This window comes from Mytilus californianus, unplaced genomic scaffold (genome assembly GCF_021869535.1).
Source record: "Mytilus californianus isolate M0D057914Y unplaced genomic scaffold, xbMytCali1.0.p SCAF_4, whole genome shotgun sequence".
In the NCBI taxonomy this organism is placed as follows: domain Eukaryota; kingdom Metazoa; phylum Mollusca; class Bivalvia; order Mytilida; family Mytilidae; genus Mytilus; species Mytilus californianus.
In genome coordinates, this window is record NW_026262690.1 from 5,015,186 (window position 1) to 5,032,447 (window position 17,262).

Below are 17,262 nucleotides of genomic sequence, written 5' to 3' on the forward strand. Positions count from 1 at the left end.
ATTTCCATGAGTGCAGTAATTTCTGTCTGATTATTAAGATTATTTGTGAAGAATGGGCCTTCCTATCTGTTATCCGGTATGTTTTGTGATAACAGTATTTTTAGTATAAATCATAGAAAAAATGTATGCGGTTTATCAAAAAGATTTTGATGATTCAAAGCAAAAATAGCGTTCACATTCGTTGTTATCAATTCTTTTTTATTTAGATGATATTTAGATAGATCTTTAGTAAAACTTGGTCCAAAGTAAAATAACAAAAATACCGAACTCCAAGGAAAATTCAAAACGGAAAGTTCTTTATCAAATGGCAAAATCAAAAGCCCAAACACATCAAACGAATGAAAAACAACTGTGATATCCTGACTAGGTACAGGCATTTCCTTATGTAGAAAATGGTGGATTAAATCTGGTTTTTTATAGCTAGCTTAATCTCACTTGTATGACAATCGCATATAATTCCATTATATTGACAAAAATGTGTGAGCAAAACAAACAGACAATAGTTTTGATTCATGACTATATATAAGAACAAATCTGATTTGCAGAATACAATTGGTGCCTATAGGAATTTCTACAAAAAGTTGATAGAACTAATTGTCGGAAAAGACGTAATCATCACTATGTAAAATATCAACACGTTTATTTATCACTTTGTATTTCAAGTAAGATTATCTAGCGTTATCATTTATCGAATATGATTTACAATGACTATTGCAAAATTTGTTTTTCCCTTTGATTTCTAAGAAGATGAGATTGATTTTGATAACATTATAAGGTATTGATAAAAAAGAATTAGACTGTCAAGTGTATTAAAATCATTCGAAAACATGATACCTAAATACTCTGTAGAAATATCATTATATTGCAAAATTCAGTCGTGTTCTTTACTGGATGCCGAGATGAAGCAAAATTTGATGGGTATTTAGTGGAATTTAGATAGCCTTTACGTATAAAAAGGGTATCGCAGCAACCCGCGTGCCTCTTACGATAAAAAGGGAATGGTTGAAAATTACTTTAGATATGGAGGAAGTAGAGTAAATAAGTAAAACGTTATATTTCTATATATTTGTAGGCAGGATCAATGTATACATTTACATAAATATTTCCCTGTGTTGATCGTATTAATTAGGTTCATACCCTGAATAAGTCTGATGCATCAACAGTTCACGATTCAGTAGATAATTTTCGTGGTTAATAAGAACTAAATGTATCATTTAAAGGCTTCACACTTATAAATTTGATTGCAAACCATTTGAAATAACGGACAATATTTTTTTCAAATACTTATATATATACTTATTTAAACGTGAAACAATGGTAATGACAGCAATGACCTAGGTTTTGTAAGCTTTAAATGGTAGTTTGAAAATGTTTATAATAATAGGATTATTGATCTGTGATCAGTTTTCAAAATATATATCGATTTAAGTAGGTAAAACTAGAGGTATTCGGTAGGAAAACCAATAACATTTGTTGATTAGATTTAAATTCTCATTACAGTAGCAATTCAAATTACACAAATAGTGTATAAAAATAATAATACAAAGGAAAATAGTATCGAATGTTTTTTAAAAGTATTATACATAACAAACAGTGTAATGTCAAAGTGAAGACATTCAGAATATTGAGATGTATCAGATTACCGAAGTTAATAAAATAGAATTTATATTGTATAAAGCTTGTACTTAAATGGATAAAACAATAAACTGTATTATATCTATGTTTACACGGTTTATAGTTTTGATCAAGAGATACACATATATTATTTTGTGAGGTTAAAAACATTTTAATGCCTTTACATGTCAGGGCTTAAATCAATTCCAACTTCCGGATTATAAAATGTATGCAAAAAATGGTCAAAATTTGGGAGCTTCGGGATTTTATAATTATCCGAAAGATAATTCCATACCGTATAATAATGACAGACTGGATGATGCAGTTAGTATGGATTATTCTCAAACGCTGAGCGGTTTACAACGGTCAGATTTTGTAGCAAGTGGTAACTACGCAAGTAGAATAGAACGGAGCTCTGATCGGCGAATTGATTTAGATTCTCGTGAAACAAGCGGCGAATATGCCACCAGAATCGGAAGTTTTACTAAAAACCTTACGAGTACACCAGATCTTCCCGTGCGTAGAAATAGTGGATTATATGCTCAACGGATTGGAAATTCTTCTAGGAATGAAAAGGAGATATCAAATAAGGACCAGAGATTTCATCTCTTAGGGATGGACAAACCTGGACGAAATATGAACAATGAGCGTGTCTATGAAAATCAACTCTTTAAGGATAAATACGGAAATTACTACCCACCACCTATTTCGGAAGACGATATCGGCCTGCAAGGTCTAGAAAGTCCTCGATCAATACTGGAAACAGCAAGGTCATTTCCGGTAGGATTTGAAGCGTCAGATATGACAAGAAGTGGTCCATTTATTACCCCGCCTGGTGAATCAACTGATCAAGGATTTTTCGAAAGACATGAAAAATCATCCCAAAGACAGAAAATGAGGAGAAACTCTCCTCTTGATGAAAATTTAGAAAGTGAAACACCAGCATGGGCGAATCGTCTGCTAACGAAGGAATCATCCTTATTGTCAAAATTCAGAAATGTAAGAAAGTTTTTTTCAGCTTTTCCTATCTATATTCAGTTAAGAAAGTCTATTCTTATCAACTTTATTTCTTAATCTGACTACTTATATTGTTACTTTACAGATATCTTTCACTCGTGTTCATAAAAAGTTTGACATTTTTGTATTTTGACTTGATATAATCTGTAGGTATGAAGAAAAAAAGATACAGTGTATATGTCAATTAGCCAGCAACCCAAAGACAAATATAACTAAAAGAAATCTACAGCAAATTTAGCCATTTGGTTTACTTTAGAATATTATTTACCCAAAAATATATTGAATGTTGTAAACTTTCAGATAAAGGTGAATTGATAGTTAAAAACAATGAAATTATGCCCAAACAAAATAATCTTGCATTAATACAATGTATTATTGTTTAACTTTATGCTTTGAATCGATTGAGTAAATAGATAAGTGGTTTAATTGCAGATGAAATCGGCAATTAATAAATGGACGCTACGACGTATTTCTAAACCAAGAATACCGTTCATTAAAGGACAGGTTTGTCACTTTTATTATTTTTTAGTTTGATTACTCAATATAAACACTCTTGCTTGGGGAGTGTTTAGGCGCAGGATTTTCCCGGATTGATCATTTATGTTCATCTGTTGCTATGCATGCTTTTTATGTTCGCGCGAAATTTAATGTGCAACAATTGTTTTCTGGCATTTTGTGTTGCAGATTATTCATTTTCATCCTGTCTTGTGAAAAGCTTCTCATCAGGCCAAATTATTCATTTTCAAAATTCCTTTTGCACATCCCTCCCCCAACCGAAAATCAAATGTTTGTCCCCTTTAAACCAGTGGTATTTTTGTAGATGTGTCATCTACGTTTATCCTGACATCATTTGTTTCCAAAAAAGGTTCAAATCACCGCATTCATGAATATCTGCATACATAATATAAAATGGTTGTCCCCTTAAACCAGTAGTAGTTTTGTAGATGTGTCATCTACGTTTATCCTGACATCATTTGTTTCCAAAAAAGGTTCAAAACACCGCATTTATGAATATCTGCATACATAATATGCGTGATTATATAACATGTTTTCGTCAGTACAAACACACTGTTTTTTTTTGGGGCGTTTGATACCTTGACGTCCTGTTCATGATTAATTGCCATTTCATTGACAATAAACTGTTACGTCTTATCTTTGGAACTCTTCGTTGCTTTCATAACGTTATCCTTGTCAATATAATATTTCTGGTATGAATGCATTGCATAATATTTGTTGAATATTAGGAACAATCTTTCACATCTGTAGTGTCAAGGTCATCAATATTATGTAAATATTGACTGTTGCTACTCAGACTTTATAAAACGTCACCAGTGTTTGAACAGAAAGTTGATGAGCCAAGGTTATGTCAAAGAACGTCTTGTCTTAAAAGGTTCATTGGAAGATACCAAGACCTTGTTGATAAATATTCTGTATCAACTTAACAAATAATACATGATGGTCTTTTTATTTGTCCTTGTAAATTTTTAACCTTTACTGTTTACCATTTTTTGGTAATATACCGTTGGCGTTGCTCGGTACTTATCAACCGCCATTGTGTTATTATGTTATAGTCAATTTTGTATTCTTGAGAGGTTTAATCCACCATTTTCTACATAAGGAAATTCCTGTACCAAGTCAGGAATATGACAGTTGTTTTCCATTCGTTTGATGTGTTTGAGCTTTTGATTTTGCAATTTTATAAAGGAATTTCCGTTTTGAATTTCCGTTGGAGTTCGGTGTTTTGGTTATTTTACCTCTTTTTGTAAAACGGTTGATCAGTATGGAATGATGATTAATACAGAAAGAAGAACAATGTTTATGAATTACGTAATCTGATGTATTGTTTAGTAATCATTGCTTATTATACACATGTTATATACACATGGTTTCAATTATATTTGTTTCAACCAAGGCACATATTATGTAGATAAATTTTTCGTTGAGTTTAAACAACGACTTACTGATCACTTTGTAAATAAAACAATACCGTTTTATTTTGAAGAATCATCTAAATGTATGTTTTACAAATGTATATACGATACACATGGTTTACAGTTTTGTTTTAAGAAGAGCCGTCAATAACGTATTTTAACCATTAATTTGTTAATATAGAATACATGCACATTGTTTGCAGATTGAAACAGGTCGCTTTTATAATGAAAACAGAAAAGAAAGATATTGTACAATGTGTAACGATAGATTAATTGAAGATGAGTGTCATTTTATTTTAATATTTAAGAAATACGAAGATACACGTAAGATATATATAAAATAATACTATTGGAGAAATCCTTCATTTTTTAAAAGAGGGGCGAAAGATACCAGAGGGACAGTCAAACTCATAGTTCGAAAATAAACTGACAACGGCATGGCTAAAAAATAAAAAGACAATCAGACAAATAATAGTACACAAGACACAACATAGAAAACTAAAGACTAACACGAACCCCACAAAAAACTGGGGATGATCTCAAGTGCTCTGGAAGGGTAAGCAGACCACTTGTTCAGTTATGATCAGTACAAAATGTAAAAGAACTGAATAATTTAGGGAAATATTTGTTTGCTGCCGAAAAACTTCGTAATTCATAAATGTTGTGTGTCATGCTCCGCTACTGTTATTGAACAATTGTATATCGATATTATTCGCTATTTATTGCTGTTTATATATATATTATATAGTTTATGTATGTGTGTATTCAAATTCGATGTGTATTTTGTTATATGCCTATAATCTGTATCGCTATGACATGCCATGAAACCAGGTTCAACCAACCATTGTTTCTATGTGTGTTGGCGTTTGTGTTTGTTGCACTTCGGTGTTCCTATTGTTCCTTTGTTTTCCTCTTATATTTGATGTGTTTCCTTCGGTTTTGGTTTGTAACCCGGATTTGTTTTCTCTCAATCGATTTATGACTTTTGAACACTGGTATACTACTGTTGCCTTTATTTGGAAACAAAATGTTCTTCTAATTATTACAGCATGCATCTTGTGGGAAACATGATATCTTATCCATATACAATCTACTTTAAATACATAATTACATAACAGTGTTACAGATTACAATGTCATTTGTTCAATTCCTTTTCCTTGCTACAGGGTCCTAAAGTATTGGATTTATTTGATGCATTGAGTTCTTCAAGTACCAAAGATCTTCTTCCTCCAAACCAGCATAAAGAAAAAACAAATAACATCGCTTCATGTTTTTGTGGATTATTCTTAATGATTATTTTTGTATTTCCTGTTATACCTGTGATTGTGATATGTAAGTAACTTGTATTTCTCTGTGTATGTGGCCATAGCTATCTCTTTCATATTTTTGTTTTATTAACATTAAATAGTTAGTTTTACATTTGTAAATATTATATCAGACTGAAATCATGGTATATGACTTTTCAAAATGTAATTAGATATAATAAAAGTATTTATTAAAAGAATGAACAGAAATAAAGTAAAAAGACTTGATGTCTCTTCACCGCTCTTTCTTTCTTATGCAATTTGTTTCAAACAATGATTTATTACAATGCTATAATATATCAATGAATAATTAATAAGTAAGATGCAACACAAAACAAAAGAAAAAGCTGAGTGAACCGCATAACTCCAAACAGACCAAAACACTGTTCGTCGACAAAGTAAAAATCTCCTGCTTTACAATCCAGACTCAGTATATATAGCATGCAATATAGAGGGAAAAGGAAATGATCAGACTTTTAAAGATCCCACGTTTATTCTGGTGTCCTAATAATAGAAAAACAAAGGACATGAGGTATCCATCCATGACACAAAATCAGTACATGCACAGCAAAAAAAAAAAAAAAAACAAAACACACACACACAAAAAGCAAAGGAATTTGTTTCAAACAAATAGCCTGTCATGACTTTAATTCATTCGTTTAAAAGTCGGTTATTGAAGATAAACGTCACAAAATGAGGCCTATTTTTTTCTTTCGCTTCTTCCTCTGACCTTTGTTAAAACTGATTAATATGAAGCAGAGATACAGCAAAATACAAAATGTTGTATTCTATTCTCATTTATTATAAGTATGGGAATGTGTTGAAAAAAAACCAATTTCATGATATCCATGCCATCATATTTTGTTCCTTTTCGGTATCGTTTAAATTAATAAATATTCTTATTTTTCAGTCACAGATCCTTCCGATTTTGGTAAGTATTTCAGAATTTCAATTTACCGGACATTGTTATAATCGTTTGAATATTCCGATGTTAGCTCATGTTCTCAAACTATACCATTAATTATTGTGAAACAAACGACTGTTACTGAAAAAAAAATCCATCCGATCAGAACATAATTATTACTATGGCTACTTTAGAATATCCTTGTAGCAACAGTCTGGCAGCCACTGCATACGGAGTATATATCTACAAGTTGATACGATATTCCAGGGTTTATTATTTCTATCATGATTTCCTTGATAGAGGGTTGATGCTGACGGGAAAGCTATTAAACCAAGAGTTCCAAGTGGTGAAGTTGAAATCATCACCGTAAATTTTACGGACGCCATCACGAGTTGGTTGACCGTTATTTAATATCTGTTTCACAGACGACAGCGGATATGTTCCTATTGTCGTAACTACAATCCTGTCCCCTTTTCCCAGAATGTGACCTTCCGAATTAGACTTATTACCGGGTTTGTACTAACATGAGCAACACAATGGGTGCCACAGGTGAAGCAGGATCTGCTTCCCCTTCCGGAGCACCTGAGATCACCCCAGTTTTTGGTGGGGTTCGTGTTGCTCAGTTTTTGATTTTCTATGTTGTGTTTTGTGTACTGTTGTTTGTTGGTCTTTTTCTTTTTTTAGCCATGGCGTTGTCAGTTTATTTTCGATTTATGAGTTTGAATGTCCCTTTGGTATCTTTAACCTCTCTTTTATACAGGGGAGTGATACTGACATTTTTTTATATTTTATTCTTTTATTGTCATTATATTCTTTAGGTTCCTGCTAGATATATCTTAGGTTTGATTGAAAAATATTATTTGAAATACCTTTGCAATATCAGGATATGTTGTTCATAAGTTGAGTTTGACATAGTATATGTTTATAGTTTCTTGGTTATGCCCTCGATGATGCAGATACACAAAAAAGGATTAAAAGAGTTGCACTACCTTTTCTAAGCATGACTGAACGAATTAATTTGACCTTTCTAAATTATTTCAAGAACAATGATAAGAGGTCACGTTTGCATTGGATGGTTTCCTGGTTCTTACTTTTTAAACTGCAAAGTTGAGCAAATTTAAATTACTAATGCATTTCTTTACTATATCGGAAAGAATCGCTTGACTTTTTTCTGATGTCAGAAATCACAACCTTATTTTCAGTTCGATGTTGACAAATTTAAGGACAAAAGCACCCGACGGTCGCTGATAAGCTTAATAACCCAAACAGTCTTTAGGAACACCCACATAGGAGTTATTTCCTTTAATAATGATGAAAATAGACATATGTAGTTAAATTTTGAAATTACAATATATTTTTTTTTCTTGTCTAATGACGTATGTCTATTTCATATAATTAAGACTGAAAACAGGTTTAAAACATTGATATATCTGTTTATATGTTATTTCTCAAAAATCCTTAGAAGGTATACGAATCTGAGGCATCAAAGTCAAATTCTACATTCGTAGTGTACTTTCAATCAAAAGAATATAGAATAAAAAATAAAAATAACACGTTATAAATTTCATTCGTCCGAAGCGCTTTTCTGGATTTACCTTCATCAGGAACGCTCAAAGCCGAATATTTGAAAGCTAAGGATGTATAAGAACCAAAACAGTTCAAGAGCTATATGACAAAACAAATACCTAAAAATTAGCCAAATCCGTCGAAGGTCAACTGAGGGAGTTGAAACCTTAGTATCTTTATATTTCAAAATTTATAAACGGACAATTTTAGAAAGGTTTTTTAAACCATGTCATAAAAACATTGACAAATAGTTACCTATATTGAAATACACCCCCATTTTATTATCAAAATTGACGAAATACCATTTTTGAAATAAAACGTTACATACCGACTTAATTTACGGTGTAATCATAAAGATAAAAGATCAAGGGACTCGGTAACCGATCAACAGATTGATGAGAAAAAATTTAAATTCTTCGTGATTTACTATTTTCTACGTAGATTTGAAACATATAAAGCGAAAACAACAACAAACCATCTAATACCATAAGGATACTGACCGGAACTGATGAGTTTGTTGTCGACAAAACGCGAATTTCACGTTCAAAATTATAAGCCTGGTATCTATGATGAGTTTATTTAGACTAAGCCCGCAAGGCTTACTGTTTGGAATAAGTGAATGCATTACCTCTGACAATCTTGCCCATACAGTTTGACGATATACAAAGGGTCACAAAATTCAATTTGATTCATTATCGTTATTTATCGATACTTTTAAAGAAATATAATAAATATATAGAAACACAGATATTTTTTTATTATTTAGCTCAAATTGAAATAAGTATAAAATTTAGTGGATATGTAGATGCTAATTTTGATATCAGAAGCATGGAACAGGATATATGTCGTCAGGTATGTGAATAATATTTGACATTAATATTGCTTTAAGGTTGGAAGTTAATCCACTAAAGTGTTTCACACCGATTCAAAAACAAGATATATTTAAACTTTTTTGTAATTTTCACAGCTTTTTAAATATTTTACCTTTATTTTTAACTTTATGGGAAACATATCCTAAATTATACATGTATCACCTTTTTATCAATTTTCACATAACATGTAAAAAAGTGTAACAAAAATACCGAACTCCAAGGCAAATTCAAAAAGGGAAATCCATAAAAACTAACAAAATCAAACGCTATCAATCAGTGGAACAAGTGAAAAACCACACACCACAATTGAAAAAGACAAAGACAAATAAGTGACTAACAAAAAATTCCAATGAAACACCGACAAGTTACAAAAATATATAAATGAATACATAACATAACGTTAACCAAAGTGTAGAACAATAAATCACATAACTCGGGGATTGTTCTTCGACCAATGCACGAACCTACTTGCAAAATAAATTTCATACTATTAAATGAAATATTTCATCTGTAACGTTAACAAAATACAGAAAACATGTGATTTATGTTCACTGCAAGAAGGTTTTTCCACTAGTACAATAATTTTATGTATAATAGATAAGTTATACAATCCTGCATCTTAAAGTTATGGTCAATTATCAATGATTTTTTTTTTGGGGGGGGGGGGGGGGGGGTGGTTTCGTTATTGCAAAGGATGTTTATCATCGATTTCAATTACTTACATTTATCTATTATATTCCAGATAGATACAGCTTTCTCGTCGTACAGCAGTTTTTATTCCTGCGACCTTAATAATATCAGGTTCGTACAAAAATAAGCAAATTGCTAAAAAATACAATTAACAAATGTTCAGAACTCACAGGAATGTCAAATGTCATTACAATGTTCAGTGGCAATAACTTTAACTTAATATTCCAAAGCATTGCTGTAAAAAAACGATTTAAAGTACTCAGAATAACAATTGAAAAACAAAATTATTATGTGTGTCTTTTTTGCAGAGTGCTTGTTGCATTTCGATAATTCCGAGGTGTAGTTTCTCTTCCAATATGCCTCTTATTGGTAATGATATCTGCGTACAACGCAATTCAATCAAGTCTAAAAAATGATGTTAATTTTTTTTTCTTTTGCATTAAAAACAGTTAACATTCATGTTTTCCAGTATTTAAACATGAAAAAAAATCTAATACATGTATTTACAAATTCTAGCAAGAACTTGAATCTATCTTCTTTTTTTAATTTAATGTTTCATAAAAAAAAACGAGCAACACATAGTCTAGAGGTGTCCGGACTGGCTATTGGCAAAACATTCCAAAACAATATTGCGATTAAACCAGTTTAATATGCACACAAACAACCCTTTTGCATATCTAGACCATGTGTCGCAAAAGTAGAACATACAATAAAATAGTGCACTGTCCAGCTGACACCATGATGACTACTAACATGACCATGGAAATACAAAGCGGCATATATTTATGAAAGAGGAATCAACATGTGCTCCCTATATATTACAAGAAGCCCGAAGCTCTGAGTTAAATATGTAAGACACGATTAAAAAATTTAGATACTGATATCTGATTAATGTCTTGTGAATATGAATAAAAGGAGATGTGGTTAAACGTAAATAGGACTTTAACCAATAGGGATAACGAATTCAATGAACCATAAAAAGTGGCCTTAACCCCGCCACATTATGAATGTGCCTGTCCCAAGTCAGGAGCCTGTAATTCAGTGGTTGTCGTTTGTTTCTGTGTAACATATTTGTTTTTCGTTTATTATTTTGTACATAAATCATCCGTTAGTTTTCTCGTTTGAATTGTTTTATATTTGTCATTTCGGGGCCGTTTATAGCTGACTATGCGGTTTGGGCTTTGCTCATTGTTGAAGTCCGTACGGTGATCTATAGTTGTTAATTTCTGTGTCATTTTGTCTCTTGTGGAGAGTTGTCTCATTGGCAATCATACCACATCTTCTTTTTTATATTTATTATACCTTCTCCTTTCAGTAACAAGACTCTCTTAAATTGTAAAAGAATTATCACATATCATAGCCGGTAAAATCTATTGATAATCAAACTGAAATAATAAAATCGGTTCATAATCTATTTTCTAATATAAGACAGAAATCCATTTAAATAGAAAGAGGTATATTTAAGGGAAAATATGATTATCTTAAATTATAAGCCTTTTCCTCATTTTTGGAATTGATATTTCAAATGTTTAGTTATGGCAGATTTGTCAAACAAAAATATCAAAGTTAACAGCCACCGGTCAACCTAAATAACACGACACACAAGAACCATGAGTGTGAAAATTGGAGTATGAAATAATAATAGTTTTTCTAATTGCAGGAATGGATCCATTACGGCAAATGTTTCCCTTCTTTTTCGTGTCTCAAATATACCAAACGAAAATGTTATTGAAGAAAATGTTAACAAACAATTGACAACTGTGCGAACAATAAGCATGTATGCATATGAACAAAATTCTACAAAAACGGTAAGATATACATTTGTAAAGCAGAGACTTGTTAGTGAACCGCCTTACACAAGAGGCAAAACAACAATAGACCAAACTTCTACAACGATATCATCGACATCTGCGAAAGAAATTACAACCACATCACAAGTACAAACAACAGAGGTAGATACAAGTACAACAGTATCAAGTAGTTTACCTACGGAAATAATGACAACAATAGAGACAACGAAGTCAGATACCACAACTTCAAATGAGCAAACAACATCCAAACAGCTGACAACAACTGAAGTACTTACAACACAAATAACAACGCCAAGTACTATAACACTACGAACTACGAATCCAGATACTGTAACTTCAAGTGAACAAACAGCTACATCAACGGAGGAACATACAACAACAGAAATCCTAGAAACTACAAGTAATTCGACTACATAATAGGCTTTTAATAAGAACTTTCAAGGAAATGAATAAAGGGAAATGTTTGGTACTTGCAATTATCAATGATAACTTGTTTTGTTATTACTTTTGTATCAAGTTATACCGATTTTAGAACCTACACTAAATAAATACATTTCTAAGTTATAGAATATACAACCATAAATAAACCGTTTTGTATAGCTGAGCTAGATGATGATTGGTATGAAGTCTAAAGGAAATATTATACCGGTGTTAGCAAAATAAGACAAAAACGCATCAAAAGCATTGCAGAAAGAAAAAATAGTGTGTGTTCAGCAAAAGAGACATTTAATTCCGTCTCATATTTCTTAACTGTAACGATTTATAAAGACTAAATTTATAGGTACATGAAAAATCGTTAAAAAAGAGTGACAAACGACAAAGTATATAAAGCTCATCATAGATACCAGGATCAAAATTGTATACGCCAGACGCACGTGTCATCTACAAAAACTCATCAGTGACTCTTGAATAAAAAAAGTAAAAAACGAAAAACATTTTCCTCCAAAGATATTTATATCTCCCTTTTAAATAGATATTATGAGAAAGCAATATGATTTCAAACATGGGACTGAATTCTTATTTAAGTTAATAATACAAGGAAAAGAGAACAAATGTTGTACTTATCTTTAACTATATCCAAGATAATAAATTGAGAATGTTAAGATGGAAATTTCTACATTACAGTTTACCAACCAAACAATTACTTAACTCTTGGAAAATAACTAAAACTCCTTTATGTAATATATGAAATGTCATTGAAGATTATGAACATTACTTTTTGACATGCAACTATCTGAAATCATTTTGGGATCAAATAAAACTAATACTATATAAACTTAAAATAGGACATCATATAATATCACTTGCATCACTTTTGTATGGATACAAGATAAACGATACAAATTATTACAATATTAGTGATTTTCTAACAATTATACTTTTTACTATATATAAAGTATATTATATATCCGAGCAGAAAACAAAACAAATTAATGTGTTTGAAATTTTTAAAAATGAACTTCTCCAACACTACGAAATATTGACAACTACAGAAGGTAAATGTAAAAACTTCTACAATTTGGTTGCAGAAAAAAATACTAATTTAACAAAGTAGCAGAGTACAGTATTTAAAAGATATTACAATCAACATCCTGCTTAGTGGAATAATAAATGTACCAGAAAACTGGTCTAATTTGTCTTTTTTTTAAACCATTGCTTTACGCTTTACATACATTAAATTTGACTCTTACATGGAAATAATTGTTAAATGCAACACACATTCATATGATTTTCACTCTTCTGTGCTAAAAAGGACTGTGAAATATTTCGGCTTAGGAAACATATGGAATCAAACAATGAAAAGGAAATTCAATCTTTCTCTCTCTAAAACACCTCAGAAGTGGTAATTCCCTTATTTACATTTGAAAAAAAAAAACATTGGGCTATTGAAATTAAAGTTATATTTATGTTTAAAATAAAATTTGTGCAATACTATCCTATGCAAGATAAGTATATCCAAGAATGATTGGTTTAATATTTATTTGTTTATAATGTTGGTTATAAGAAATTAAATTTATACTTATGATTAAAATAAGATTAACTGTGCAATACTATCCTATGCAAGATAAGTATATCCAAGAATGACTGGTTTAATATTCATTTGTTTATAATGTTGGTTATAAGAGTACATTCCCTCTGGACACCCTTAAAAAGCATTTGACAAATTCAAATTTCAAGTGATCAAAATCATATACTTGTAGGAGATTTAATATTTCACCTGAAGCACAATAGATACATATGCAGTTTCTCTTTTAACAAAAACGTATGATATCATTGCCTTGCGCTCGATATGTATTGCTGGACAAATATTTCTTAGGCACACTCGATACCAAGAGTTAGGAACGCCATAAAAAAAAACCAAATATAATTGTCGTGGGAATTCAAACCAACAACAAGGCATAAGTATTCCTTGACTGAGGGAGTTGTATCCTTAGTTAAATTATAACTACACAATTAAATACATTGGATATTTACATACAAAATGAATCATTCAAATCACGCCAATACCAAAGAAATGGCTACTGGAAGGTTTGTACTGACCCAGTGGTTCGGATTCAAGAATATTAAAGTTGCAAACATCATTTTCAAACAAGGAGTATACCATCAATGATAGAAGAAAAACAGTCACAGTTTTTATTTATTAATTCAATTATTAGTCACTATATAAAAATATACATCATATTTTACAACACAAATACCTTTATTGTACTCACTGTTGTTACTTATTAAGAGTACATGTTCTACTCAACAATTACATCCTCCTTCAGAATTTGTGTGTCAATTACGTAATATAATCTTTTCGTGAACTATTTGGGACAGAGTTCATAAATTTTTCGATTGTTTGAGAAAACTATGTAATGTTTAACTAAAAAGTCTTACTTTACTAGAAGTTACGATGAGAAAACTATGTAATGTTTAACTAAAAAGTCTTACTTTACTAGAAGTTACGATGATCTGAATTGTAAATCTATGAATGTCGTCTATGGATTAGAGTGTAACCTTTGTGGATTGGTTTACGTCGGTGAAACGAAAGGAAGGCTAAACAAACGTATGTGCGGCCATAGATCAGATATCAACCTCAATGCAAACGACATTCTGTACCAGCATTTTAATCAGCCTGATCATTCCATCGTCTCTATGACAGTTCGTATAATCGAAAAAATATACCACAAGACTAACAATCCTCAACTTGCAACGCCTCTCCGTAGACAAAAAGAGGACTACTGGATTCGACAATTGGGAACTGCGACACCATATGGTTGCAATGACAAAATTGATGGTATAGGTATTCTATCTAGTCCTTCCTGTAGCTCGGTGAATGTGATGAATATTTTCAACTCTACTCCTCGACGTAGACGCAGTCATGGTCATCGTCATTATACATCACCTACTTTGCATGATGTCTCTATTAATGACTTGCTGCCATTTATACAAAAGCCGTTAGGTATTCATCACATTCGCACGAAACTGTATTCATTACCCCTTTCAAAACTTCATTCTCTGTTCAATTTATGTTTGGAAACCACGGTTACAAACCCTCATTCAAACCAATACAAACTTACAGCTATTATTTCGGATATTGCAAGTCACAGACTTTTCAAACCAGTTCGCATTGGAAAAGATGAAAAAGAGAAAAGATCTTTTCTTAAACTTTCCTTTGCCAACAAAGGTCTCGATGGCGTCAACTTAGGCAATATCCTTCATCATAAATTAGTTCAGTCGAAAATACCTCCTTATTTTAAAGATCAGTCTGTACCAATAATTTCTTATACCTATACCAAACCAATTGCAACTAAAATTTTCAATTACAAACACGTTTTGCAGGATCTCAACATTGACGACTTCAAGTCTAAACCTCCTGATTGCACCTGTGCTAGTTCCCAATTCACATATAATCCGGCTGGCCACGTTATTACCGGAGACCTCAACATTGTCGATAACACTTCCTTGCGAAATTTGTTATCCAAAGGTCCGAAATATCGTGAGCCTAAATCCATGAATTGGAAATACAACTTCAAAATACTGATGGATTCAGTCGAGGATTATGCCAGGCAATGGGCTAAACGCGAGAAAGAAGACGTAGATACTCTTTCCGAATGGATTAAGGCTGTGAGGTCGTTGATACAAATCCGAATTAAGAAACTAAATGGGCATATCAATACCCACGCTACATCAATTTTTAAAGACCCAAATGTTGCAAAACACTTGTCCTACCTCCATGACAAATATGTTGTTGTCCCCGCAGATAAAGCCCCAAACAACATCGTTTTTGTGTGTAAATATCATTACATAAACTGCTCGATAAATGAATTAGGTATTGACAATTCACTTGGAAACTCAACATATACCCTCACGACACTTACCAAAGAGGAAATCCTAGATAATCATAGGTCTGTTCTATGTTCCTTTGGAATTTCAACCAAAGACGAAGAACTGGATCTTCCATCACTGTATTGGATACCTAAACTACATAAGTGTCCTTACAAACAACGGTATATTGCTGGGTCTTCCAAGTGCTCCACGAAACCTCTTTCTAAATTATTAACATCTATTTTATCAGCAATCAAAGCCGGGCTCCAAAGTTATTGTGAAACTGCCTATTCTAGAGGTGGCGTGAATCAGATGTGGATACTAAAAAATTCCAAAGATCTTTTAGAGTACATACAATCTAAGACTCTCTCATCTTGCAATAGTATTAAAACATTTGACTTTTCTACACTTTACACAAGTATTCCCCATTCCAAACTAAAAGACAAATTGAAAGAGTTGGTATTACTTTGTTTCATTAAAAAGAATGGCGAACGTAGATACAAGTATCTTGTCTTGGGGAGGGATAAATCCTACTTTGAAAAGAATCACTCTGATTCAAACAAAAAATTCTCTGAAATTGACATTATCAAGATGCTTGATTTCTTGATTGACAACATATTTGTTACGTTTGGAGGACGTGTTTTTCAACAGACTGTCGGAATTCCAATGGGAACCAATTATGCCCCTCTTCTTGCCGACTTGTTTCTTTATTATTATGAGGCTGACTTCATACAGGAGCTTCTTAGGAAGAGAGATAAGAAGTTAGCAATATCCTTTAACTCTACGTTCCGCTATATAGATGATGTTCTCTCACTAAATAATACAAAATTTGGTGACTATGTTGAACGAATCTATCCCATCGAACTAGAGATAAAGGATACTACAGATACAGGTAAGTCTGCCTCATATCTTGACTTACATCTAGAAATTGACAATGAGGGTCGGTTGAAAACAAAACTTTACGACAAAAGAGATGATTTCAGCTTCCCAATTGTGAACTTTCCATTTCTATGTAGCAACATTCCAGCAGCGCCTGCATACGGAGTATATATCTCCCAATTGATACGATATTCCCGGGCTTGTGTTTCCTATCATGATTTCCTTGATAGAAGATTGCTGCTCACAAGGAAGCTATTAAACCAAGAGTTCCAAATGGTGAAGTTGAAGTCATCCCTTCGTAAATTTTACGGACGCCATCACGAGTTGGTTGACCGTTATGGAATAACCGTTTCACAGATGATA

At 32.0% G+C, this 17,262-nt stretch overlaps 1 protein-coding gene across 1 annotated transcript; it reads left to right on the top strand.

Annotated features, from left to right (window-relative positions):
* Positions 1-1,624: 1,624 nt before the first annotated feature.
* LOC127739392 (uncharacterized) lies at positions 1,625-12,313 on the top strand. Its single transcript, XM_052251128.1, has 7 exons — positions 1,625-2,613; positions 3,064-3,135; positions 5,729-5,894; positions 6,777-6,797; positions 9,103-9,188; positions 9,951-10,009; positions 11,559-12,313. The coding sequence occupies exons 1-7, from the start codon at positions 1,840-1,842 to the stop codon at positions 12,124-12,126; spliced, it is 1,746 nt and encodes a 581-aa protein (XP_052107088.1). The 5' UTR covers positions 1,625-1,839; the 3' UTR covers positions 12,127-12,313.
* Positions 12,314-17,262: the final 4,949 nt, after the last annotated feature.